This window comes from Chiloscyllium plagiosum, chromosome 41, assembly GCF_004010195.1.
Source record: "Chiloscyllium plagiosum isolate BGI_BamShark_2017 chromosome 41, ASM401019v2, whole genome shotgun sequence".
Classification (NCBI taxonomy): domain Eukaryota; kingdom Metazoa; phylum Chordata; class Chondrichthyes; order Orectolobiformes; family Hemiscylliidae; genus Chiloscyllium; species Chiloscyllium plagiosum.
Window position 1 is genome coordinate 2901884 of NC_057750.1, and position 26983 is coordinate 2928866.

The 26983-nt window shown below is 43.6% G+C and overlaps 1 protein-coding gene across 2 annotated transcripts in view; it reads right to left on the bottom strand.

Annotated features, from left to right (window-relative positions):
• Nucleotides 1-2141: 2141 nt before the first annotated feature.
• The window catches only part of pak4 (p21 protein (Cdc42/Rac)-activated kinase 4), a 131010-nt gene continuing 106168 nt past the window's right edge, over nt 2142-26983 (bottom strand). For both annotated transcript variants that reach the window (XM_043680743.1, XM_043680742.1), the window contains 7 exons: nt 23867-24634; nt 18728-19177; nt 13391-13524; nt 12348-12474; nt 7530-7655; nt 6014-6148; nt 2142-2607 (listed from right to left, as the gene is read on the bottom strand). In XM_043680743.1, coding sequence (XP_043536678.1) covers nt 2452-2607; nt 6014-6148; nt 7530-7655; nt 12348-12474; nt 13391-13524; nt 18728-19177; nt 23867-24634 — 1896 coding nt within the window. In that variant the 3' untranslated portion in view covers nt 2142-2451. The remainder of the gene's footprint in view (nt 2608-6013; nt 6149-7529; nt 7656-12347; nt 12475-13390; nt 13525-18727; nt 19178-23866; nt 24635-26983) is intronic.

Here is a 26983-nt window from a genome sequence, read left to right on the forward strand (position 1 = left end):
TGAGAGCCTTTTTCCTCAGATGGTGATGGCTAGCACGAGGGGACATAGCTTTAAATTGAGGGGTGATGGATATAGGACAGATGTCAGAGGTAGTTTGTTACTCAGACTAGTAGGGGCATGGAACACCTTGTCTGCAACACTAGTAGACCTGCCAACCTTAAGGACATTTAAATGGTCATTGGATAAACATATGGATGTACATGGAATAGTATAGGGATAGATGGGCTTCAGATTGGTTCCACAGGTCAGCGCAATATCAAGGGCCAAAGGACCTGTACTGCGCTGGAATATCCTATGTTCTATCTTGAGCAGGGGTTTCCCATTTTGATCAGCACTTCACAATTCACAGCAGCATAAACAAATATATACACACGCATGCACACAATAAACGCAGTATGAAACACAACAGAGACGGAAAACTCTGTAAAACTGTTTTCTAATCAGTAATTAGAAAATGTAAAAACCTTAAGTTCACCCTCTTGGCACAGTTTTGAAAAACACTCTTTAAACAGTAAATCTTGTTGTAAAGTAGCTACTCAAGAAAATAAGTTGCTGCATTCTCAAAAAAAATACTGTATCGTGTTACAAAAAAATTACAATATAAATATCCTTAAACAAAACCAGGCAAAGCCATTCAGTAGTCACTTCATCCATCCACACCGAGAGTGAAGCTGCATTCAGGACACTGGCTCAAACACAACTTCCCCGGGACACTGCTGCACTGAGCTGCCAGGAAACAATTTGTGGAAACCCTTCTATTTTAGATGAGACTTCTACAAGGGCATGGATTAATCTCAAGTTTTCGAACCAATTGTTCACGCGCGAGCCAGTCCTCTCAGCCCAGTTAGATAAATGCAAACCTCTAACGTCAGGAAGGTTGACAGGGCTTGCCCTTGTTGGATTCCACATCTCTGGAAACTGGTCTGGTTTCTTCCAATCCCCCAATGCTGGGAATGGGGGTCGTCAGTGTTGAATGGCGAATTGTGGGCACTGGGCTGTTCTCTTGCACAGAGGGATAACTGAATTAGAAGATACTGATCACAGGAGACCTCACACTTGCCAAAGACTGCTCAGCCTTTCACTAAAGAAAAGGCCAAAATGAAAGGTGCTCTCAAAAGGGACATGAGGAACCATACAGAGCTAACAGGGATTTCTTGATGAACCACCTCCGAATTTATGCTGTGTGGCCATCTCACTCTGAATAAGCATCCTTTTGAGTTTTTAATCACACCCCCATCATTGTCAAAAACACGTTAGTATGCGAAGTAAACCAGACTAAATAGATATAGATCCCCTCAGCTAATTCTTCTGACCTGCTGACAAAAAGTGCATTAGTAACTCCTTTTACTTGGCAAAATTATTCTGAGGAAAACCATTCTTTTAGCACTCTACAACTTCTTTGTTTGAGATGAAAAAATGCCAAAGGAAATGATCTGAACGAAGAGGCAGGAAATTCCAGCATTGCAACGTTTGCATAGAGGCTTCCACAAGGTGCATCAGTCCCTGGTGAACAGGTACCAGCGTAGATAGGTGCCACTAATTTGCCCCAATTCACAGTGTCTACAGTTAGTGTCCTCCTTTTCGAACCGAGGGTGCTTAATGCTTTGTGACATACACAGTGTCCACTACTTCGTGCATTCTACTGCCCACATTTATCATGCCTGATGTGACCCCAGGGTGCTAGGAGAGACTGCCGTTCAAAAACTCTGCATTATCAACTACGTCTATGCACACATCCCCCATTTTCCATCCCCTTAAACTGACCAAATGGTAAAATAAACATGCACAACCAATCGCTAAGTCCAATGGGATGCAGAAAAGGCACTGAATGTACACATCATCACTCTCGCTCTGACAATACACCAGCATTCTTTGCCAAGATGAAGTCAGAAGATCGTTTCACAGGTAGCATCCCTCATTCCCTCCCTTACCCTCACCCTCCCCCCCCCAGCCCCACCCCATATACACACACACACACACACATACTGAATCCCGATGCATGCTCCATACTGGTACAGCCACTATATCTAACAGTGTTTAAAATCAGCTCATGATTTGGAGGAAATAATCAATTCCAGTGTAGATCCTCTTAGTTGTTCTGTGTTCAAGCTACATTAAATCAACTCTCTTTAAGCAGTCTCTTTAAGTTACACTTTATAAATCAAAAGTCTTGGAGTTCAGTAGTATTCATATTCCTTTGTGGTTCTAACCCCCTTGAAAACAGTAGTGTCGAAGTTCAGAGTCAGAAGATCCAGTTGAAATGGGTGGTTGCTGAGGCAACAATTTGCCAGGGGTAGAAAGCGAATCTCTCAGGCCCACTATTCAGACAGGAAATTACCCTGTTCACATAAATGCCAAATGATTTATTTATGAGATATACGTTTCGAAAGTTTTAAATCAGATTCTTTCTGTTTCTCTCCCGATGCTGCGTCCTGCAACTTGTGAATTCTCTCACTTTATCCGATTTGCTCTCATCAGTAGTACAATGCAGGACGGAAGCCCAGCCTTGCTCAGGAAGGGGTGTTTCAGTAATTCGGAAGCCACTGCCCTCTGGGCGGGGTCTCGTACCAACAGCCGGTCCAGAAAGCCTTTTAGCAAAGGAGAAACCTAGCAGGAGAAAGGAGAAAAGAGTTCAGAAATAAAAACATTCCGAGAATGGACACATACTGCCTACATTGCTCAACTGACAGCAGTCCTGAGACCTGGAACAGTCACCCAGAAACAAAAGCTCAAATCCTTCCACCACAGTAGGGAATATAACATCGAGTTACTCAATTACGTTTGGAATAAAATTAATGGAGATTGTGTAAATAGCAGATTATTGGGAGCTCTTGTGGTGCTGTGGTAGTGTCCCTACATTTCAGTCAGGAGGCCTGTTTTAAAGTCTACATGCTCCAGAGATTGTGTAATAATATTTCTGAACAGGTTAATGAGAAAACATCTTAAATACAGATTGTCCTAAAAGCCCATCGAGTTGGTTAATGCCTTTTAGAAAGGAAGGTCGCTTTCCTCTCATGCCAGAGATCTCAGGAATTAAGAGAACTAGGCCATTTGGTCCCTCTGACCTGTTCTATCACTAATCAGATCAAACAAGATCTTACTGACAGCCTCAAATCTCACCCATTCCCAACAGCCTTAGATTCTTGACTCACAACGGAGTCAATCAGTTTTGAACATGAATATCTTGAACAAAGTCAGTTACTTAACAACTGAAGGGAGAGGGAGGTTAAAGTCAGAACCACAGTCCTGGTACTGGGCTCTGACCCAATATTGACTGGAATTTGTTCCTAAGCTTTCTCTCTTCCCTCGAGCTGCTCTTTAAAACCTCGGTCTTTGACCAAGCTTCTTGCATGGCTCAGCATCAAATTTTGTCTGAGACAAACTTTCCTTATCAATTGCTTTGAATGCAGACTCTTGAATGCATTCAGCCTTCGATAAGAAAACAATTTCAGAATTTGGGATGCTAAGGCAGCTTTGAGGGAGGCAAAAGCATTAGTGAGGCAATAGCCTCATGGTATTATCATTAGACTACTAATCCAGAAACTCAGCTAATGTCCCGGGGAATGTGGGTTCGAAACCCCCCACCACAGATGGTGGTATTTGAATTCAATAAGAAAAAAATCTGGAAAGAAGAATAATGAATCCATTGTCAGAAAAACCCATCTGGGTCACTAATGTCCTTTAGGGAAGGAAACTGCCATCCTTACCTGGTCTGGCCTACACGTGACTCCAGATGCACAGCAAGGTGACTGGCTCTTAACTGCCCTCTGGGCAATTAGGGATGGACAATAGTGCTGGCCTGGCCACTGACAGCCTCATTCCATGAATGAGTAAATAAACTACATAGTGAGTTTTGAGAAGAACTGTAGCTCAGGTTGAGGTTCATGATGTAGGTTTGCTGAACTGAAAGGTTCATTTTCAGACGCTTCGTCACCATACTAGGTAACATTAGTGAGCCTCCGGATGAAACCCTGGTGGTATGGCCCACTTTCTATTTGTGTGTTTAGGTTTCCTTGGGTTGGTGATGTCATTTCCTGTGGTGATGTCATTTCCTATTCTTTTTCTCAGGGGATAGTAAATGGGATCCAAGTTGATGTATTTGTTGATAGAGTTCCAGGTGGAATAGCAAGCTCCTAGGAATTCTTGAGAGTGTCTTTCTATTTGCCTTGTCCTAGGATGGATGTGTTGTCCCAGTCGAAGTGGTGTCCTTCCTCCTCTGTATGTAAGGATACTAGCGAGAGTGAGTCATGTCTTTTTGTGGCTAGTTGATATTCAAGTATCCTGGTGGTTAGTTTTCTGCCTGTTTGTCCAATGTAGTGTTTGTTACAGTTCTTCCAAGGTGCTTTGTAAATTACATTAGTTTTGTTTGTTATCTGTGCAGGGTCTTTCAAGTTCATTAGCTTCTGTTCTAGTGTGTTGGTGGGTTTGTGGACTACCATGATGCCAAGGGGTCTGAATAGTCTGGCAGTCATTTCCGAGATGCCTTTGACTTAGGGGAGAGTGGCTAGGGTTTCTGGACGGGTTTTGTCTGCTTGTTAGGGTTTGTTGCTGAGAAATCGGCGGACTGTGTTTACTGGGTACCCATTCTTTTTGAATACACGGTACAGGTGGTTTTCCTCTGCTCTGCGTAGTTCTTCTGTGCTGCAGTGTGTACAGTATCCTTACATACAGATAAGGAAGGACACCACTCCGACTGGGACAACAGGTCCAATTGGACAAGCCAAACAGAGACATGCACAAGAATTCCTAGAAGCATGGCATTCCAGCCTGAACTCTATCAATAAACACATTGACTTGGACCCCATTTGCCACCACCTGATAAAAAGAATAGGAAATGTCACCACAGGAAATGACGCCACCAAGGAAACTTAAACACACAAATAGAAAGCGGGCCATGCCACCAGAGGGTCACTGATGATACCTAGTATGGTGACAAAACAATGTCTGAAAACAAACCTTCCAGCTCAATGAGCAAACCTATATCCATAAACTACATAAATTCAGACTTCCGAATGCATTCAGCTTTAGATAAGAAAACAATCTCAGAATTTCTAAACTTATATAAATAAAGCCAAATAGACAAAGGTTGTTATTTTTGCAAAGGTTTTCCACCCTTAATAAGTTGTATGCTTTTTTTTTTGTTGCAGCCAGACACAGCCTTTCTCTGGGGGTGAATGGATAAACTTGCTGAGCAGCATTCTCTCACTGGTTCGGGCGAGGGAAAGTGCAATGAAAGTTAATCGTGATCTGGCTCTGTATCTGCAAGCAGCTGGTTGGTGGCTCACAGTCAGCTGACTGGGTGAGGAGACACCAGCTTTGGAGCTGAAGCTTGCTGTTACAAAGAAAGTTTGGTGTCTCTCTCAACTCCAGGGTGATGAAAGTGATTAGGTTATGACTTTTAAGTTTCAAGAGTTTAAAAGTGATCACTCCAGTAAGACACACATTTCTCCAGAATTGTCAGCAGTCATTGGAGCTGAGTAGATTGTACGGAGATGTTATTGAAAGGGGGACTTGATAGGGCAGATGTGGCGAGATTTGTTTTCCCTGTGGGACAGTCCAGGACCAGAGGGCACAATCCCAGAATAAGGGATCACCCCTTTGAGACAGAGATGAAGAAAAAATCCTTCTCTCAGTGGGTGGTGAATTTGCAGAATTCTTTACCAGAGAGCGTTGACAAGGCTGGGTGTCATGCAGTATATTCTAGGCTGAGAGAGACAGATTTCTAGGGGAAGTAGGTAGGTGAATTAAGGATTATAGGGAAAAGGCAGGAAAGTGGAACTGAGGATTATCTGACCAGCCACAATCTCACTGAATGATGAATGGTTTCTACTTCTATGTCTAAAGATGTTAATAGTCCCAAATTCCTGCGACTGCTCAATTCACTGAAGCAGTAAAGATGAGGAACCTATTTTTATAGGTGTTGCCAATCTCTGGATTGTTCCACTTCTCTAAGTGCAGTCCATTCCTCACTGAGGTGAATAATACTTCTGCATTAATGAATTATGCACATTACCTTTTGGCCATTCTTCAGTTTGGGCGGCAGATTGTCCCGTATCATTTTCATGGCCTTCAGAGGAGGTTCATTGAAATATGGAGGTTCCCCATCGACCATTTCAATTACCATGATACCCAAAGACCAGATATCCACCTGGAAACAAAGCGAGGGCCATGAGTTACTCATGCTCAACAAAAAGATGAACAGCCCTTGAACCCTTAGCACTGTCCTTCATGCAGTTAACAAGGCATCAAGAAAGAAACCATTGAAATATTTTTAGAATGATAAAAAGCAGACAGCTAATAAAGACAGTTACTTGTAGTGATTGTAGTGAGATTGCCAAATGGACCTCATAATGGGGCTCAAGAGTGTGGTGCTGGAAAAGCACAGCAGTTCAGGCAGCATCAGAGGAGCAGGAAAATTGATGTTTTGGGGAAAAGCCCTTCATCAAGAATGAGGCTGCTGTGCTTTTCCAGCACCACACTCTTGACTCTAATCTCCAGCATCTTCAATACTAACTTTCACCCTGATTGGGGCTGTTAAACTGGTCCAATCAAGGAACCCTGGCTCTCAGATATAAACAGGAGGGTCCCCCTCCAACTCTATTTTGATTTAGTCCCTACCCTCCCCTTCACTGTTTTGATCTCACAGCACTGTCCTTTGATGTGAGGGGCAGTGTTTGTCACTGGCCACCTGGGTGTTTTCCTATCTTCCTGGTGGTGGAAATTGAATAAAGATTCGTGCACTTTGTAAAAAAGAAAAAAAAGAAAAGAAAAAAAAAACAGGAGGGTCAGAGGTTCTGCTCACTCTGGGAGCTGGCTCTGAGGAAGCTGGAGCCTTGTCAAGTAGCATGTAAATGTAAAGAAAGGTTGACTGGGTGACAGAATACCAGCCTCTGGAGAGTTATTTCATATTCACTGAACATAATGATACGAAAAAAAAGTTCCTCCGCTGCCTTCTCAATAACATAGCAGATTTCTCTCTGACCACATATTTATGACAAGAGGAAAAAAAAATTCTCGTCAACTCCGATCAAACAACTAGTTTAATCAGAGAGTGTCAAATTTAGACTCAGCTTTAGACACAGCACCCTAAAACCTGTGTATAGGTGTCCATAATACCCGAGGACTGGAGACTGCAGTCCTGAAAATGGCCGTTCCTCACAAGTAGTTTTAGAAAGCTATTTGACTATGGAGAGCATCGCCAAACTAGTGCTCAGCCAACATCTTCTGATTCTTTTCATAGGGCGCTGACGTTAAGTGTTCAATACTTGATTAGTATAACTCAGCCAATAGAAAAGGTCAAATCTGGGTGCTCTTGATTTGTTCAGCTTACTGCTGTGGTTGTGTGCTGCACTTTTGTTTTTACAGAAGCACAGCTGACTTATTCCACTGTGTCAATATGAAACAAGCAAGTTTAATTTTCTGTGAAAAGGCATTTAGTTGGTTATATTAATATGAATGCCAAATTCAATTGTAAACGACGTACTGACTCTCCGTCATTTCCCAATGCAGGAATAAACCAATGAGGTTACCTCTGGTCCATACGGCAACCGAGAGATTAACTCTGGTGCCATCCAGTAAGGAGTGCCCACCAGTGACTTGCGTCTTGGTACATCTTTCGATACCTGGGCACAGAATCCAAAGTCTGAAAGCTTCACCTTTAAAGAAAGACAAAAAGAATGACAACTAGGCTTCACAGACATTAACTCAGAGAAACAAAAGCTGCCAGAGAAACCCAGCGTCTGTGGAGAGGAAGCAGTTTGTGTTTTGGGTCCCATTACCTTTCTTCACAACTGGGTCACTGGACCTGAAACAGTGACTCTGCTTTCACTCCAGATTTGCTGAGGTTCTCCAGCAACTTCTGCTTTTGTTTCAGGTTTCCAGCATTTGCAGCTCTTGGTTTTTTTTTGGTTTAGCGTACAACTCAGAGACTCTGCTTTCAAACCTGAATCAAGTTGCAAGCGACCCTGTTAGGGTGATTCCTTTCTAGTGAAAAAGTCAATGTAATTTTGGTGTATCCTCTAACATTTCAGATCAGATTATTTCAGGATGGACTACAGCCCCTTAAAACCTCATGTTTATATTCAAACCCTCCCACTTGCCCCATTCTCACTCTCATTCAGATATGTTTACTCCCATGACACCATGATACCAGTGAGTTTGATCCTGTGCTGACCTATCAGCAATGTGTAGTAATATCCCACTGTGGGTTACTGGGCATCAAGCAAATCCAGGACATATTGAATGCAACCTTATTATCAAGTGCAGGGAGAGCTGTTAACCTGGGGCTGATGCTGGCGGAGTTCACAGGACAGGTCAAGTCTAGGGACCTGTGCATTTACTCATTAAGCCACAGGGAGACAGGAGCACATACAGAGCCAATCGTGAGACGCCTACATGGTGACCGGCTACCCTCTTCCCTATGAACGAGAGCAAAAGTTGCTTATCACCAGGCAAACAGAAAAGATTGTAGTATTGGATTAATTAGTTTCTCATCCTAAAACAATCAAATTAGCAAATGTTATAGGATGTCATTTTGAGGTTGTACAGGACATTGGTGAGGCCTCTCCAGGAATAGTGTGTCCAGTTCTGGTCTCCCTATGATAGGAAGGATATCATTAAGCAGGAGAGGGTTCAGAAGAGATTAACCAGGCTGTTGCAAGGAATGGAAGGTTTAGTTATAAAGGAGAGGTTGGATAGGCTGGGACCCTTTTTCACTAGTGCATAGAAGATTAAGAGATAAACTTATAGAGGTCTATAAAGTCAGGAAGGGTGCAGATATGTTGAGTGGTCGGTGTCTTTTCCCTAGGATAGGGAATTTCAAGACTATGGAGCATATTTGTAAGGCTGGATGAGAAAGATTTATAAAAGACATGACGGTAATTTTTTGTTTTTACAGAGTGGTTCATGAGTGGAATGAACTTCCAGAGGAAGTGGTGGATGTGGATACAGTTACAACACTGAAAAGATATTTAGACAAGTATATGAAAAGGAAAGGTCTGGAGGAAATAAGGGCCAAGCACAGGCCAGTAGGACCAGTTTGGTTTGGGATTATGGTTGGCATGAACTGGTTGGACTGAATGGTCTGCTTCTGTGCTCTGTGACTCTAGGACTTCGTGACTATAAACCAAAAGAAGAATTTTGTGCTAGCTTTCACAACAGGACAATTCACGAGAAATACCAACGTAAAGGGAAAACCACATTTATACCGTGAGTATTTTTACACGCACAAAAAACTTTGACAAGATGTGTTTATTTCATTATTATTCAATTCTATATGAAAAAAAAACAATTTGTAAACAAAAAAAAGCTTTAACTTTGTCTCTCTAATTTCAGACAAGACAGATTTAAAATCTTGCTTCTGGGAAAAATCAAGTTCAATTTTGCCCTATGCAGTGCCTTTTGCAGCCACAAAGGGGCATCCAAACCCTACAAGATGAGAATTATTTCAGTCACTATGATTATATACGTTCTTTTCATGACTGGATTTATTGAAGTTCACCAATACCATTTTTACTCCACAATTGAAGGGTATGATCACAGCCCAATTGAACAGAACATCTACAAATGAGCAAGAAACAGTTTTAGGGTGGAAATTCCTTTTTTTTTGACAACCAGTGGTTTTCATGGATCTGCGTCCTGTTCCATCTGACTGCTGGCAGTCAGTCTTTCTAGGTTTGCTGAGGACTTTGGAGACAGAAACTGTGCCTTATGGACAAGGTGGAGATTTTATTTCTTACTGTGACGTTTCCAAATGGCAGTCCCTAGCACCATCCATTCACCAAAAATGCTCCCCAAGATATGAGGAAGTCAGTCAGTCAGCCAGCCAGCCAGTGTAAGCAGGAGACCACGAGCTCACTGCATTAGGACAAGGGAGAGTGAATGAGTGAGAAGGGGAAAAACAGGTGAAGGGCTTAGGGCAGGTGAAGGTAAATGAAGTAACAGAGCACATTTCAGAGAAGGAAAGCAATTGAACAGATGAGGACTGGGGATTTCAGCACCTACAATAATTAATTTCATAATGTTTGTGGATGTAGGTTTGCTCGCTGAGCAGGAAGGTTTATTTCCAGACGTTCCATTACCCACCAGGTAACGTCTTCAGTGGGCCTCAGATGAAGCAATGCTGAAAATTCCTGCTTTCTATGTTTGGATTGCTTTGGGTTAGTGATGTCATTTCCTGTGTTGTTATTTCCTGTGGTGAAGTCATTTCCTGTTCTTTTTCTCAGGGGGTGGTAGACGGAGTCTAACCCGACGTGATTGTTGAGAGAGTTCCGGTTGGAATGCCATGCTTCTAGGAATTTTCGTGCATGTCTTTGTTTGGCTTGTCCCAGTTGAAGTGGTGTCCTTCCTTATCCGTATGTAAGGATACTAGTGAGAGAGGGTCATGTCTTTTAGTGGCTAGTTTTCTGCCCATTTGTCCACCTTAGTGTTTGTTACAGTCCTTGCATGGTATTTTGTAAATGACATTAGTTTTATTCATTCTCTGTAAAAGGTCTTTCAAGTTCATTAGCTGCTGCTTTAGTGTGTTGGTGGGTTTGTGGGCTACCATGATGCCAAGGGGTCCGAGTTGCCTGGCAGTCATTTCCGAGATGTCTTTGATGTGGGGGAGAGTGGCTAGGGTTTCTGGACGTGTTTTGTCTGCTTGTTTGGGTTTGTTGCTGAGAAATTGGTGGACTGTGTTCATTGGTTACCCATTCTTTTTGAATACACTGTATAGATGATTTTCCTCTGCTCTGCACAGTTCCTCTGTGCTGCAGTGTGTGTTGGCTCGTTGAAATAATGTTCTGATGCAGCTCCGTTTGCGAATACCGTGCAAGAACTGTAACAAACACTACACTGGACAAACAGACAGAAAACTAGCCACCAGAATACATGAACACCAACTAGCCACAAAAAGACATGACCCTCTCTCACTAGTATCCTTACATACAGATAAGGAAGGACACCACTTCGACTGGGACAACACATCCACCCTAGGACAAGCCAAACAAAGACACGCACGAAAATTCCTAGAAGCATGGCATTCCAACTGGAACTCTATCAACAAACACATTGAATTAGACCCCATCTACTGCCCCTGGAGAAAAGGAACAGGAAGTGACTTCACCACAGGAAATAACACCACCATAGGAAATGACATCACTAACCAAAAGAAACCCAAACATATAAATAGAAAGCAGGAATTTTCAGCATTGCTTCGCCTGAGGCCCACTGAAGACATTAGCCAGTAGGGTAATGGAACATCTGGAAATGAACCTTCCAGCTCAGCGATCAAACCTACATCCAAAACCTCAACCTGAGCTACAAATCTTCTCAAAACTCGTTAATTTCATACAGTTACAGAAATGTACAGCATGCAAACAGACTTTTAGTCCAACTTATCCAAATCGACCAGATATCCTAAATTTTTAGTCCCATTTGTTATCGTCTAAACCCATCCTATTCATATACCCATCCAGATGACTTTTAAATGCTGTAATTGTACCAGCATCCATCACTTCGTTTGGCAGCTCATTCCACATATGCATCACCCTTTGCCTGAAAAAGATGCCCATTAGGTCCCTTTTATATCTTCCCCTCTCACCTGAAAGTTATACCCCTAGTTTTGGACTCCCCTACCCTGGGAGAAATATTTTGACTATTTATCCTATCGACGCCCCTTGTGATTTTATAAACCTCTATAAAGCCACCCCTCAATCTCCATGCTCCAAGGAAACCAACAACAGCCTATCCAGCCTATCCCTATAACTCAAACGTTTCAACCCTGGCAACATTCTTGTAAATCGTTTCTGCATCCTTTCAAGTTTAACAATATCTTTCCTACAGCAGAGAGACCAGACATGAAGTCATAATTTCTGTAGCAAGGTCTCTATAAAGGAGAAGAAGCAGAGTAACCCCCATTGGTAAAGTGCCTATGTAGATTATATGTGGAGATTGGGGCCATCTTCACAATTAAAGGGGGTTCGTAGACCCAATAATTCAGCTCCTTCATAAAGGTGTCCAGTTGGGCGAGTTCCCAGTGTCCTTACCAATGTACCCCTCTTTCCACAAGCATTTTATCAGGGTGGGGCTGGGGGCAAAACATCATGCAATGCCGTGAGGGATAAATGACTGGTTGCTTAATTCAAAAACAATAATGTGACTGTTGATCCATATCCCAAACTTTAAATGTTCAATCGTATGTATTTTGCATTGGATAAGCACAGCCTAAAGACTATTCTTACCAGGAATAATGCAGATAGATAGGGGGATTCCCAATCGTAGTTTAAATAGTAAAAAGATGCCATTTTCTATTCCATCTGTTTTCCCAGCCTTGTCCTTCAAAGTGAATTAATTAGTATTACACTTACCCTTCCATCGTGTGTCAAGAGAATGGAGTCACTCTTAATGTCTCTGTGGATCACACCCTGCGCATGTAGAACAGCTAACCCCTTCAGAACAGACAGACAAACGGTTGCTATCTGCTCTTCATTCATCCTGTGGTACAGAATTCAACATTTGTCAGGTTGATTAATGCCAGTAACCTTAAGGAGAAAGATACTCCAAGACAATTTTAATTCTTTGTTACAATAACAAGATAAAGAGACATTTATAAAAGGCTTTGCTGCTGCCAAAACTGAAGTGGCTCTTGTGGCTCTGTGGTATGGTCCCACCTCTGGGCCAGGAGATGAGAGTTCAAATCCCACCTGCTCCAGAGGTGGGATTAGAAAAAGCAACCAAAATGGGGGTGCATGTTTAAGTGGAAAAGGCTAAAATTTTATGACAAGGAGAACACATCATAATTGTCCAAAATTGAACTCAGGAGCGAAATGCATTTTCAAACTAAATGTAATCATTTTAGATTAAAATTTCCACTTTGCTGTGCGCCCTTCAGCTGTTCAGTGTACATTTTTAAGTACATCTTCACAAATCTGTGTTGCACATTATTCCTGGATTGCAGTAACCATGTATAGGCATATGATTTAAGAACAAATTCTTCAGAATGTAGGAACCTTTTCTCCTCCACAGAATTGCAGGTCTCAGAGGCTGATGTCTGGCCTATTCTAACTCTTTTTCAATGGATGGCTCTGGTCAACAGTTTGCCTTTGCCTCACTGCTCTCTGGACCAGCTCAGCTGAAACCAGCCAACTTAATGCACACATCACTACAGCACCAGCTTGTAACTGTGTGTGGGGTGATTCCCACCCCGCCATCTCCATCATACACCAACCCTCTTCAGAGCTGTCGCCCTCACTCCTGCAAAGCAATCAGGAGCTGTTTGCAGAAGTGATCAGAGAAGGGAGTCACAGTTGCACAGCAATTGCCATTTCACACATTTATGTGCCACTGCAGACGCTGATCAGTCTTGCATTAAAACATCTCATCAGTGCTCGCTCCAATAGGCGATCCATACCTGGTATGCGTTACAATGTCAGTTAGTGCCCCTCCTTCCAGGAATTCCATCACCACCCACAGCTCGTCATCTACCAGGTAACTATTGTACATTTCCACAACATTTTCATGATGGTAGTCTCGCATTATCACAACCTGCAGAGAAACAAAAGGAAGGCATGTGTGTGACTGTGACTGAGCTCACACAGACAGCTCAGTTATAATCTAAAGAGGCAATCTCCCTCACCAAAATTTATTGCTCATAAAACATTTTATAGCCAGATCGCCGTGCTATCCTCAATCTGTTATGGGACAGCCACGCTCGCATCTCGGTTTCAGTCAGACTGCGGCAGCCTTTTACATCAGATAGGTTTTTTCAAACTCAAGTTCCAAAACACATGAAATATATTGGAATGTAAGTTGCTTATTATTAATAACCACTGTACAGGAATGTAAGTCCAAGCATCAGAGACTACAGTTGCAAAGTGTCTCATGGCATAGGACAGGCAAGTGTTCAAACCTGACCTCCAATTTGCAAAAGGGAACTCAGCAAATCTGGTCCTTGGGGTCAGAAGATTCCAGTCTAAGTGAAGGGGTTTAAACACACTACACAGAAACAATATGTAGCCCGAACAGTCAACAGTAATGCTACACACAAGCCTCACCCCCTTCTCTACTTCACCTGCCTTTGTATATTTAACTAGAACTTAAATATATTTATGCCACTGAACTTACTGCCATAGGGATAAGTTCCAGGTTCTAACCACTCTGAATATGGATGCTTTCCCTGAATTCCTTATTCTTAATATCTTCTGGAGGTGGCCTAGCAAGTTGTTCAATTGCTTAATAAAAAACCCAAGGCACCAATACTCCAGGCCTGTAATAAACAAACATAGACACACGTGGACTGCAGCAATGCATTGTCATCTTCTTATCAGCGTTTGGAAACTAGGCAATAAAATAGTGGCGTTGCCAGTAATGCACACATCCTGTGCATGAAGTATTTTCAAAAATATTACGGTCATGATGGCAGGCACTCAGGGCCATTGCAAACATTCATCAGTAACCTTCAAGCACAACTTGTGTTGAGGAGCTTCTGCTTTGCAAGTCAATGCTACAACTGCGATTAGGCTATGTGCAGCCAGACCTACTCTGGTATCAGTAATGGCTTTTGCAAGTAAACACCAGACTTGGCATAAGTGTATTTATCATCCTGAAATTCCAAAGTGACTGCAAAATAAATGCTCAGCGCGGCTCCAATTCTTCTGTACTCCATTTAGCTTTCCTTAAAAACTCAACTCAAGAGTTTAAATTCCCACAGGGATGGCTCCTTCTTACACAGCTGGAGGAACGCCTCATATTCCTCCTTGGGACCCTGCAACCAATTGGGATAAGTGTGGATTTCAACAGCTTCCTCATTCCCTCCTCCCCCCACATTATCCCAGTCCCAAGCCTTCAACTCAGCACCACCCTCTGGACCTGTCCATCACTCCCCCCTCTGACCTGTCAGCTTCTCCCTTACCTTCATCCACCTATCGCTTTCTCAGCTACCTTTACCCCAAACGCTACCCCCTCCCATTTATCTCTCAGCCCCAGCCCACAAGCCTCATTCCTGAAGAAGGGCTTATGCCCGAAATGTCGATTCTCCTGTTCCTCGGTTGCTGCCTGACCTGCTGTGCTTTTCCAGCACCACACTCTCGACTCTGATCTCCAGCATCTGCAGTCCTCACTTTCTCCTGGTTTCTCTTGTGCCAATGCAGTCCCAGAGCTGGACCCCAAGAGGATGCTCATTAATGCCTGAGCACCACATCCTCATTATCCACTGTAAGATCAGACCAAGTTCACAATGGAGCCTAACAGAATTAACATGGATCCACTTTACATAACCAGGTTATATGGAGGCCACGTCATTTGACGGTGGGATATTATTTTGCCAAGCCATGATTCCGATCATTTCAGGAGAAATCCTCTGCTCCACTGCCTTGAGGTCAGCCAGTAAATATAACAGGCAACAGAAATGGTCCAGGTTCAATTAAGGTCCACACTGCCTCAAAAGGAGACTTTCATAAGGAGTGCTCCCAGCATATTTAGGTTGGGGCAGCATGCTAGACAGAGCAAATCAATTGCAATTCCCTTTCCCGGTCAGAATCTGGTGGTCCCTGCACCAGAAACTGCATGGGGATTTAGCAAGGTGGTGACTCTCCCATAGTCGAATAACCCACAAATTCTAATCATGGAGGCTCACAAATTACGATTTCAATGAAGCTTTAGTTCTCATCCAGTCCTCAACCTGTCTCACCAACACTGACAGGAGAACACTGAGCCAGGGGATACTAGCAACAGGGGAGTTGGAACTGACTGACTGGTATGAAACAGGTTTGTGGTTAGTTACATTTTCAGGCCAGAGGAAGATTTAATGTGGAATCCTCCAGGGGTCAGTGTTGGGACCTTTACTTTTGTTGATATACATTAATGGCCTAGACTTTGGTGTATACAACACAATTTCAAAAGATGCAGAAGATATAAAACTTAGAAGCAATGTGAGTTGAGAGAAAGATACCGTAGAACTTCAAAAGCATGGAGACAAGGTTGTGGAATGGCGATTTTTTAAATTCATTCATGGATGTGGCTATCACTGGCTAGGCCAGCATTTATTGCTCAGCTGTAATTACGCAGACAGCAGGCCACATGTAGGCCTGACCAGGTAAGGATGGCAGTTTCCTTCCCTAAAGGACATTAGTGAACCAGACGGGTTTTTCAAACAAACAATCAACACTAGATTCATGGTCATCATTAGACTCTTAATTCTAGATCTTGATTGAATTCAAATTCCATCATCTTCTGTTGCAGGATCCAAACCTGGATCCCCAGAGCATTACTTGGGTCGGTGGTTTAACAGTATAGTGATACCATGAGACCACTGCCTCCCTTTGAAGTGGCAGATGAAGTTTAATTCAGAGAAATGAGGGGTGATTCATCTTTATAGGAAGAACATGCAAGGACAAGAAGAAACAAAGGAGCATCTCTAAAAGGGGGCACAGGAACAAAGGGATCTGGGTTTGGACATTCAGGGATCATTGAAGGTGAAAGGACAGGTTGAGAGAGCAGTTAATAAAGTGTACAATATTCTAGACTATATTAAAAGGGTACAAAGACAAGGCAATCATGTTGTACTTATGGAAGACAATTATTTGGCTTCAGCTGGAATATCACATCCATTTCTCGGTGCTGCACTTTGGGAAGGATGTGAAGGCATTAGAAAAGGTGGAGACAAGATTCACAAGAATGATTTCAAGCATGGGGAACCTCAGTTAAGAGAGGGCAGAACTGTTTTTCTTGAAGAGAAGTCATTTAAGGTATGAATAGAGTAGATCAGGAAAAACAGTTCCCACTCAGAGCCTCTACAGTGTGGAACTAAGCCATTCAGCTCATTGAGCCCACCTAGACCTGTCTGCCCTCCTCTCTCCCTGTAACTGCATTTCCCATGGTTAATCCACCGAGCTTGCACATCCCTGGACACTACAAGCAATTTCCTATGGCCAATCCACCTTAACCTGCACATCTTTGGACTGTGGGAGGAAACCGGAGCACTCAGAGGAAACCTACGCAGACACGGGGAGAATGTGCAAACTCCATACAGACAGTCGCCAAGAGTGGAATCGAACCTGGATCCCAGGCACTGTTAGGCAGCAGTGCTAACCACTGAGCCATTGTGCCATTTTCCTCAAGAAAGGATCAAGAACAAGATTTAAAGCAAAAGACTCAAAGGTGGAAGACAGAGGGTGGTGGTGGAGGGTTGTTTTTCAGACTGGAGGCCTGTGACCAATGGAGTGCCACAAGGATCGGTGCTGGGCCCTCTACTTTTCATCATTTACATAAATGATTTGGATGGGAGCATAAGAGATACAGTTAGTAAGTTTGCTGATGACACCAAAATTGGAGGTGTAGTGGACAGCAAAGAAGGTTACCTCAGATTATAATGGGATCTTGATCAGATGGGCCAAAGGGCTGAGAAGTGACAGATGGAGTTTAATTTAGATGAATATGAGGTACTGCATTTTGGGAAAGCAAATCTTAGCAGGACTTATGCACTTAATGGTAAGGTCCTGGGGAGTGTTGCTGAACAAAGAGACCTTGGAGTGCAGGTTCATAGCTCCTTGAAAATAGAGTCGGAGGTAGATAGGATAGTGAAGGCGGCGTTTGGTATGCTCTCCTTTATTGGTCAGGGCATTGAGCACAGGAGTTTGGAGGTCATGTTGCATATGTGGAGGGCATTGGTTAGGCCACTGTTGGAATATTGTGTGCAATTCTGGTCTCCTTCCTATCGGAAAGATGTTGTCAAACTTGAAAGGGTTCAGAAAAGATTTACAAGGATGTTGCCAGGGTTGGAGGATTTGAGCTACAGGGAGAGGTTGAACAAGCTGGTGCTGTTTTCCCTGGAGCATCGTAGGCTGAGGGGTGACCTTATAGAGGTTTATAAAATCATGCGTGGCATTTCCCTGAGGTGGGGGAGTCCAGAACGAGAGGGCATAGGTTTAGGGTGAGAGGGGAAAGATATAAAAGAGACCTAAGGGGCAACTTTTTCACTCAGAGTCGTATGTGTATGGAATGACGAAGTGGTGGAGGCTGGTACAATTGCATCATTTAAAAGGCATCTGACAATCATCTGATGAAGGAGCGTTGCTCCGAAAGCTAGTGTGCTTCCAATTAAACCTGTTGGACTATAACCTGGTGTTGTGTGATTTTTAACTTTGTACTTAATCACTGATCAAGTTTTTTTTTAATATCACTTTTACTTGGAGTCATAGAGATGTACAGCACGGAAACAGATCCTTCGGTCCAACTCGTCCATGCCAACCAGATATCCCAACCCAATCTAGTCCCACCTGCCAGCACCTTGCCCATGTCCCTCCAAACCCTTCCTATTCATATGCCCATCCAAATGTCTCTTAAATGATGCAATTGTACTAGCCTCCACCACTTCCTCATTCCATACACATACGACTCCGAGTGAAAAAGTTGCTCCTCAGGTCTCTTTTATATCTTTCCCCTCTCACCCTAAACCTATGCCCTCCAATTCTGGACTCCCCCACCTCAGGGAAATGCCCCGCATGATTTTATAAACCTCTATAAGGTCACCCCTCAGCCTTCGACGCTCCAGGGAAAACAGCACCAGCTGTTCAACCTCTCCCTATAGCTCAAATCCTCCATTCCTGAAGAAGGGCTCATACCCGAAATGTCGATTCTCCTGCTCCTTGGATGCTGCCTGACTGCTGCGCTTTTCCAGCAACACATTTTCAGCTTCACGTATGAGTAACCTACGATTACCAGTGTCCAGAGAGCTCAGTGCCCACATTACCTCATTGAAGAGCAGCTCTCGCCTCTGCTGTTTCCGCAAGTCCATTTTCTTCACAGCGACCAGCTGGCCTGTGCTCTTCACCGTGGCAATGCAGACGATCCCTGTTGACCCTTCGCCAATCTTAATAAAGTTTTCCAGATACGTTCTTGGGTCGCCAGGGTCCACCACCATCTGGAGAGCTGCCTTGAACTGCTGGTGGGACACCCGCTGTGGCTCACGATGGGGTGACTTCGACTCGAGTCCTTGGGGCTGTGCTGGGTACGGAGCCTGAGAGTTCGGCTGTGCCACACGTGGCAAGTGTGTGTCAGAGGAATGAGGCACCAAGGCCTGGTGTGGCGGCTCAGAATGGCCCGGCCTGTGCTGACCGCGCTGTGCTTTACTCGCGTGACCCAAAGCCAGGTTGGGCCCATTGTGTCGGACATCATGGGGCATTCCTGCTCGATGATCAACCTTAACAGTAGACAGGGAGAAAAGGAGATGGTCAGCATTGTTTACACAAGGACACATGCACATCCCTTTTTAACTTTCATGGGACTCTCCCCAACTACAGCCTTAGTTATGTCACCACCTTAATTATCAACATTAACAAGCATCATGGAACTCAACATATTGGTATCAATATAGAAGCAATGTTCCCTGTAGTCACATTCAAAAGCAACTTAGAAAGTTCTGAACTGCATGACACAAAAACACATTCCCTATGTGACCCACTCAATTCACAACACAAAACTACCTCCACCAATGAACTGTAATCGTCAGTTAGCGCTGGAGAGTTAATGTTGTACAGAGCTGTCTACCACCACTCTAAGCTTTAATGTAAGGCATTAGACATATTCCTGCATGATTAATCACTAAACAAACACAGACTGTCACTGTGCAATGTCAGATGCTCCAAGTTTCTCAAGTTAAATTGTCGCTCCTGGTTCTCCCTCATCACTGTTGTCAGACCAGGAGCCCCCAGTATCTCACCTCAAAATTCATTAATAGATTTCAAGCCAGAGGGTGAAAAGTGAGACTAGATGCAAATCTGTTCCTTTACTGAGGCATTAGATATGTCTGCTTCCTACTTACCAAGCCAGCAGACCCTCTGTACAAGTCCCAAGACATTTTCTAATCACCTCGTCCACCCCCCGAAACAGAAATGTTCTAAACCCAGACTTCTGGAGCCAGATACTTATCACTGCACCACAAGAGCCCTCTCCGTACTTTTAATCAGCCTGCTCAGATTATGTTATGATACTTCTCTGGGGCAGATGGGACTTAAATTTGAGCCTCCTGGCTCAAAAGTAGAGGCCCTATCACCATAAGAGCCTGTAAAAGTAATCAAACAATGTCCTTCACACATGGATCTTAATATAATTAAGATTAGGAAAAACGACCACTTGAAAAGGGAAAATTCTATATAGTGTGCTTGAGACTAAAGTGGAGATTATAGATTTTAGCACATATTTGAGTGACAGCTCTATGTTCTCTATATTGCCATATAACCCTGATCATCAATGGTAAACTACATAGCTGTGATAGAAATGGCCTGGGTACGCACATCGCATTCCGACATCAATGCCATGTGGCAGGAAGTTCATGCGGAAACATAGATACATGCCAGCCCTGCTCCATTGTGTCTAATCCCACATCCGACACCATCTTAGTTTGAGATTCCTGGTACATCACAGGACCAAGAAGGGAGCCAGACTGCTCCAATGGTGCCTCTAGACTATTGTAGAGTCTTATAGCACAGAAAATGGCCATTCAGCCCCACTGCCCTGTTCTGGCTTTCTGAGAGCCTTCCATCTTGTAAGCTGTCCAATAGGACGTGGTCAAATAGGGACAGAATGGAGGGGGCAGAATCACCAGGAAATTGTCACACGCCTAGTCTTGGCTGGTTCGGAGATAACCTTTCACCTCCACAACTAAGGTGTAGAACTGAGAAGTCATCAGAAAGTAATTAGAGCGTAACCTAGCTTTAAAGTGATATCAAAACATACTTACTCCTGTAGAGATCCTACTCTTGACCTTATTCTGACACACAAGGTTTTTGTTAAATACAATGCAAAGACCATACACCTCAGAAAGGTCCAGCTGTAACAAGATAAACCATTGTTCCTAAAACATTGGGCCATTCAGCTCACTGCCTTCACCACATCCCCTGGCCCACATCAACCTGCAATTCAACAAGGCTCATCTTCTACTGTTAGCTGATCTTAATTTCATTCAAATTACCCAAATCCCCAAAACCTATCAGATTGTCTGCAACATATTCATCACTGTGCATCCTCAGCCCTCTGGGCTATAGAAGTTACCAGACTCTCAACGTGTTTATCATCTCAGTTCTTAATAGCCAACACTGTACACTAGGACCACTAACCCTGCTCCAATTCTAGAATCACCAGTGTCTCAAACTTACAAGTCACTTCTTATTTTACTTAATTTCTCCTCACAGGACAGTGCACTGTCCTGGGAGAGAGATAAACATGTGCCAGAGATTGCAGCAAAAAAAAAGTGTGCCAAAGTGAATGAGAGCGAACGAGAGAGAGAATGCGCGAGCCAGAAAGGGGAGGTTGGGGTGTGGGAAGCAGGAGGGACAGCATGCCATAAAGGAGAGAGCAAGCGCAAGCCAGAAAAGGAAGGAAGCAGTTACTGCAGCTGACTAACTTATCGCAAATTACTCTATTAACCACTTGAATATCTGTATCCTAAATGTCATTTAGGGCTCTCAATTCTCACAGCTCACATTGATCTGCATTCACCAAACTGATGATTTGCCAAAGCTTGCCGCAGAGAAATCTCGTAATGGTTCGTATCTGGTAACACTTTTTTACTGAAATATTAACCATCAGTTTAAATCTTCAACTTACATTAAATGCTCTGATGTCACAGCAGCATGTGTCATAAAGCAGTTAACTGCCTGAAACTTTTAACAGTCCAAACACAACAGTTACTCCCCACAAAAAACATCAACCCTCCCAGCTCAAGCCACTTACTTGGGGCGATGAGATTGATAACACTCAAAGCCCTGACTTAAATCATGCCACTGCACTGCAAATATACTGCTTATGTATTCTTCAATAGTTTTCTAAAACTCTTGACTTCCACCTTTTCGAAGACAAGGGCAACTGGAACATGGGAACACAGTTCCAAGCCAACTTGGAAGAGATTATCATCTCTCTCCTTCACTATTTCTAGGTCAAAACCCTGGAACTTCATCACCTTCCCCAGCCCCAGTAGCAGAGTGGTCCAACAACACTAACTCCAGCACTTCAAGGCAGCAACTCACCATCTCCTGAGTAATTCAGGATGGGTAGTAAGTGTTAGCCTGGTCAGTGACATACATGGTAACAATTAAACTTTTGAGTATAAGAGCTGGGACATCATGCTGAGGTTGTACAGAACATTGGTGAGGCGTCTTCTAGAATACTGTGTCCAGTTCTGGTTGCCCAGTTATAGGAAGGATATTATGAAGCTGGAAAGGGTTCAGATAAATTTACCAGGGTGTTACCAAGGTTTGAATTATAAAAGAAAGACTGGGACCTTTTCTCACCGAAGTGTGGGAGGTTGAGAGGTGATTGTACAGAGGTTTATAAAATCATGACGGATATAGATAGGGTTAATGGTAGGTGTCTTTTCACTAGGATGGGAGATTTCAAGATTGGGGGCATATTTTTAAGGTGAGAGGTGAGAGATTTAAGACCAACATCAGGGGCCAATTTTCCATGCTGTATGACTCTCTGGCGGAAGGGAATGGATCGGAGGGCGAGAATGCTCCCGAGATGCTTCTTAAGGCCAGATTCAGCATGACATCGACAGGTACTGAAGGGTCAGCAGAGGAAAACATAAAGAGGGTGCCTGCCTGCATGATTTAAACAAATCTTCACCCCACGCATTCTGGAATGTTCACAGGCAGGCTACAATGGTCCAAATGTAAACCCCACACTTTAAGATAAATGTGAGAGTCTAATTATGGTTCAACAGTTGCATTCGTAGAGAAAACAATTCATTTCTCGGTTATAAAAAGCTCTGCAATTAGGTAATCACCAAGTGAGCAAGATGCACTTATTCCAAGAGTTTCCACAGCAGTTTATCTTTTGGGATAGGAGCACCAGCGTGGATGCTCGGCTGAATACTAAAAGGTGCACACTGATTGACTGGACTTGTGTTACTGATCACAGTTCATCATTAAAACCAGATGCCTTGTATCACACAGAGACTGGATACAGTTGAGAAAAGTAAACACCAAAATAATTGTCAAATTCCCAAAGACAGTGCCTATGCTATTACATGGCATTTTCTGGAAATCACAGCAGATTCAAATCCACAAGTGAGGAGTTACATTCAGTTTTATAAACTGCACACCTGCCCTGGGGGCCTCACCTTACTACTGTACTCAAAGGAGGAACTGGAGACAGCCATTTGGCCTCTCAACTGGTTTAATCAAATCATGTCTGATCTGTATCTTAACTACATCAAACTTCCCTGGGTTCCATTCGAGTGAGAAAATGCTGACTCAGCACAAACTCCATCAATCACTGACTTTTGAAGTTTTCAACTAGCTTCTGGCCTTAGCAGTTTAGGGGAAGGATCGCCTCAATCCTTTGTGAAGTGCTGCTTCCTGCCATTAGCCCCATCTCAAAATGTTAAGGTTATGCTCCATCTTCTGCATTCGATCAACAGAGAAAATAGTTTCTCTCCATCTACCCTGTCAAATCTTTAATCAGTTTAAACAATTAGATGATCCCTTAATCTTCTCTACTTCAGGGAACTCAAATTCATTTACATGCAACCTCTCCTTGAACCTGAACCCTTTTGTCGGTCTTGAAATCAAAATAATGCATCCGTGCCACATTCCCTTGAAAGGAATGGCATCCAATCAGAGCAGGGTGATTTAAATGAGTCCTAAACAGAGCTTTACACAATTGTCACAGAAATTCCAACCATTTGCACATTACAACCCCTTTCAGCCAAAGGCCAACATTGCATTAACCATTTCAATGATTGCTTTTGCACCTGTGATCCTGGGCCAGGTTACACAGTCTATGGTTTCTCCCCATTTGGTACAATAAGTGTGTACATTTCTGCCTACTCACTTTAACTAATTGCTCACAAGAACTTTAGCATAGAGTGTGGAGTATGTGGTTTACAGACCTGACTGCTGCTCCCTCTGCCTGCTCCTGTCTCAGCCATTGGGTACGTGTTGAAAGGCCTCCCGGTCTGGTGCGCAGTCTTCACCGCTCCATCTCCACCAGGAGCATGTGGAGGACGGATGTTTGGGCCAGAAAGGGGTCGCTTGTCCCTTGGAGACTGTGGGCTGGTCTGGCCTGTGTGTGTGGATTTTGGCCTCTTGTCAGAGCTTTCCTGTTTCTCTCGCCTCGATGCCCTTTCCTGAGAGTTCGTGGGCTCGCTGAAACCAACATGGTTTCCTTCCCGATCACCTGGCTGGTCTCTCCTGCCATCTGTCTTGTCGTGAGGTTTGCTCTTGTTGTCAGGGTGCCTGTGGTGGTCAGGCCGGGCCTCCCTGCTGTTATGATGATTGGGCCTGCTCCCCCCAGTCCTGCTTGGCTCCTGTCCCCTGGGCTGCTGTGGGTGTGCCCGGCTGTCTGCCCGCTCAGCATTCCAGTTCTTTTGCCTGTCGTCCCTGCCTTGGTCACGCTCATCCCGGGATCCTTGCTTGACCCTCTCACCTCTCCCCTTGTGGTCATGGCGTCTGTCCAGTTCAGTGGGGTAGGTGCTCTTGGGAGGGGTCTCGTGCATGCCATTCTTTTGCATTCCATCTTGCATGGGCTCTTGACGGAGTAAAGAAGGTGGGCTTCCTCGTCGCAGGGAGTTGGAACGGGTTACAGAAACATTCTCAAATTCATCCAGAAGCCAATTCAGAGAGCCATCGATTCCGATTTTACTTCCTCGGACAATGGCCTGAAACACAGAGGAAAGAATGATTAGATGTTTAATCAGAGAGACCCGTGAGAAATATTCAGTGAGGAACTACTTACTGAGGTAAGAATCAGAGTCACAGAATCATACAGCATAGAAACAGATTCTTTGGTTCAACCAGTCCATGCCGACCATGTTCCTAAACTGGAAAAAAAATGAAAGAACTGCAGATGCTGTAAATTAGAAACAAAAGCAGAAGTTGCTAGAAAAGCTCAGCAGGTCTGGCAGCATCTGTGAAGAGAAATCAGGCCTGGCCAGAACTGCACATAGTACTCCAGAAGAGACCTCATCAACACCCTGTACAACATGACTTAATGAAATTGGAAATGTCCACAACTCAGAGGATGAGATTCCTGCCTCAGGATCAGATGGTCATGGGTTTAAGACTGACTCCATAGATGTGAGTAGGTAATCTGATGATGCAGTGCTGTGCCAGGGAAATAAAAGCAAAATACAATGGAGAACAGGTGTCATATCGGACCCAAAACATTAACCTTGTTCCCTTCTCCATAGGTGTTGCCAAACTGGAGCATCTCCAGTACTTTCTGCTTTTAGATATTGAGGAAGTGTTGCATTGTTGGAAGTGTTACATTCAAGAGGAAATTGGATAAGGTGCCAAACTGAGAAACTATTGGCCTTTTCAGATGGAAGCATTTGAAGAGCAGAACAATATCCTAATGTATGGGCCAATATTCCTCCTTAACTTTCTCGTGACTGTGGGAATAACATTGTTCCAGAAGCACCAGCAACTATGCTTCCATGCTGTACGACTCTATGACTATAACTGTGTGAACATATTGATTAGCACTTTTGGATGGGAACTAGAGTTTCAAATTGCCCCTGAACAGCTTCCATGCAGTCTGAGCACGTAACCCTTAAAAAAGTGGAACAGATACAAGAAAATTGAACTCTAACTTTGGAACGCTGCAACAAGCCATTGAGCTGTTGCACCAAAGATGTTAATAATAAATGAGCTAGCATTATCTCATGCTGTTGTAAACAGTGCTCCTTAAGCTGAGCCATTTAAAACCTGCAGTTCACATATAGAACCCCATTGACGCCCAAATGCATTTAAAATAACTGCCAGCAGAATTTGGATTAAAACATTTAACAGGATTAAAGAATGCAATATGGAGACAGGGTGTATGGTGAATGGATCCCACCCAGTGTTGTTCTTGCTGAATCTCAGATTACTATCAGAGCACTCTGTCTGGATGCATCACAGCACGGTTTGGCAACTGCTCTTCCCAAAATTACAAGAAACTACAGAGTCATGAACACAACCCAGTCCATCACACAAACCAGCCATACTTCCCACTGCCTCAGGAAAGCAACCAACATCAAAGACCCCTCCCACCCTCGTTATACTCTGTGCCATCCTCTTCCATCAGGCAGAAGACATAAACGTTTACATAACCAAATGAATAGATTTAAGAACAGCTTCCTCCCCACTGTTATTTGACTTCGGAATGGACCTTTCAAATTTTAAATTTAATGTTGACTTTGCTTTCTTTGCACCTTCTCTGCAGCTGTAACATTGTATTCCTCACTCTGTTCCATTACCCTATGCACTTTGTATGGTGTGATCTGCCTGTACTGCACACAAAACAGAACTTTTCACTGTGCCCAGGTACGTGACAATAATAAAGCAAATCATTGATTTTTATGAACTCAATACAGGCTGTTTTTTTTTTATTATTTGTGCTTTAAAACGTTGGAGAGCAAAGGGAAACCTAAGACCAGTTGTGTTGCAGGTAGGGCCATAGGGGACAATGCCCTGTTGCTTGTCAAGAGGAGGAGGAAAATGGAAGAGCCTATAGTGAAGAAGAGGAGGAAGACACTGCAGTAAATAGGGGACAGCAGAAGAGGGAAATAAAATGTTATATACTCATTTACAATCTGTTCATTTCATGTTAATCTTCAGTGATGCATCGTTCTGTCATTCACATATCCACTTTCAGATTGTAGCATAGGACTGCCTTGCAACATGCCTCTGAGGTATGTTCATCCACCAAGACATCAGGTGAATAACATTGGACTTACTGAATAGAACATAGAAAAATACAGCGCAGTACAGGCCCTTCGGCCCTCGATGTTGCGCCGATCCAAGCCCACCTAACCTACACTAGCCCACTATCCTCCATATGCCTATCCAATGCCCGTTTAAATGCCCATAAAGAGGGAGAGTCCACCACTGCTAGTGGCAGGGCATTCCATGAACTCACGACTCGCTGAGTAAAGAACCTACCCCTAACATCTGTCCGAAACCTACCTCCCCTTAATTTAAAGCTATGCCCCCTCATAATAGCTGACTCCATACGTGGAAAAAAG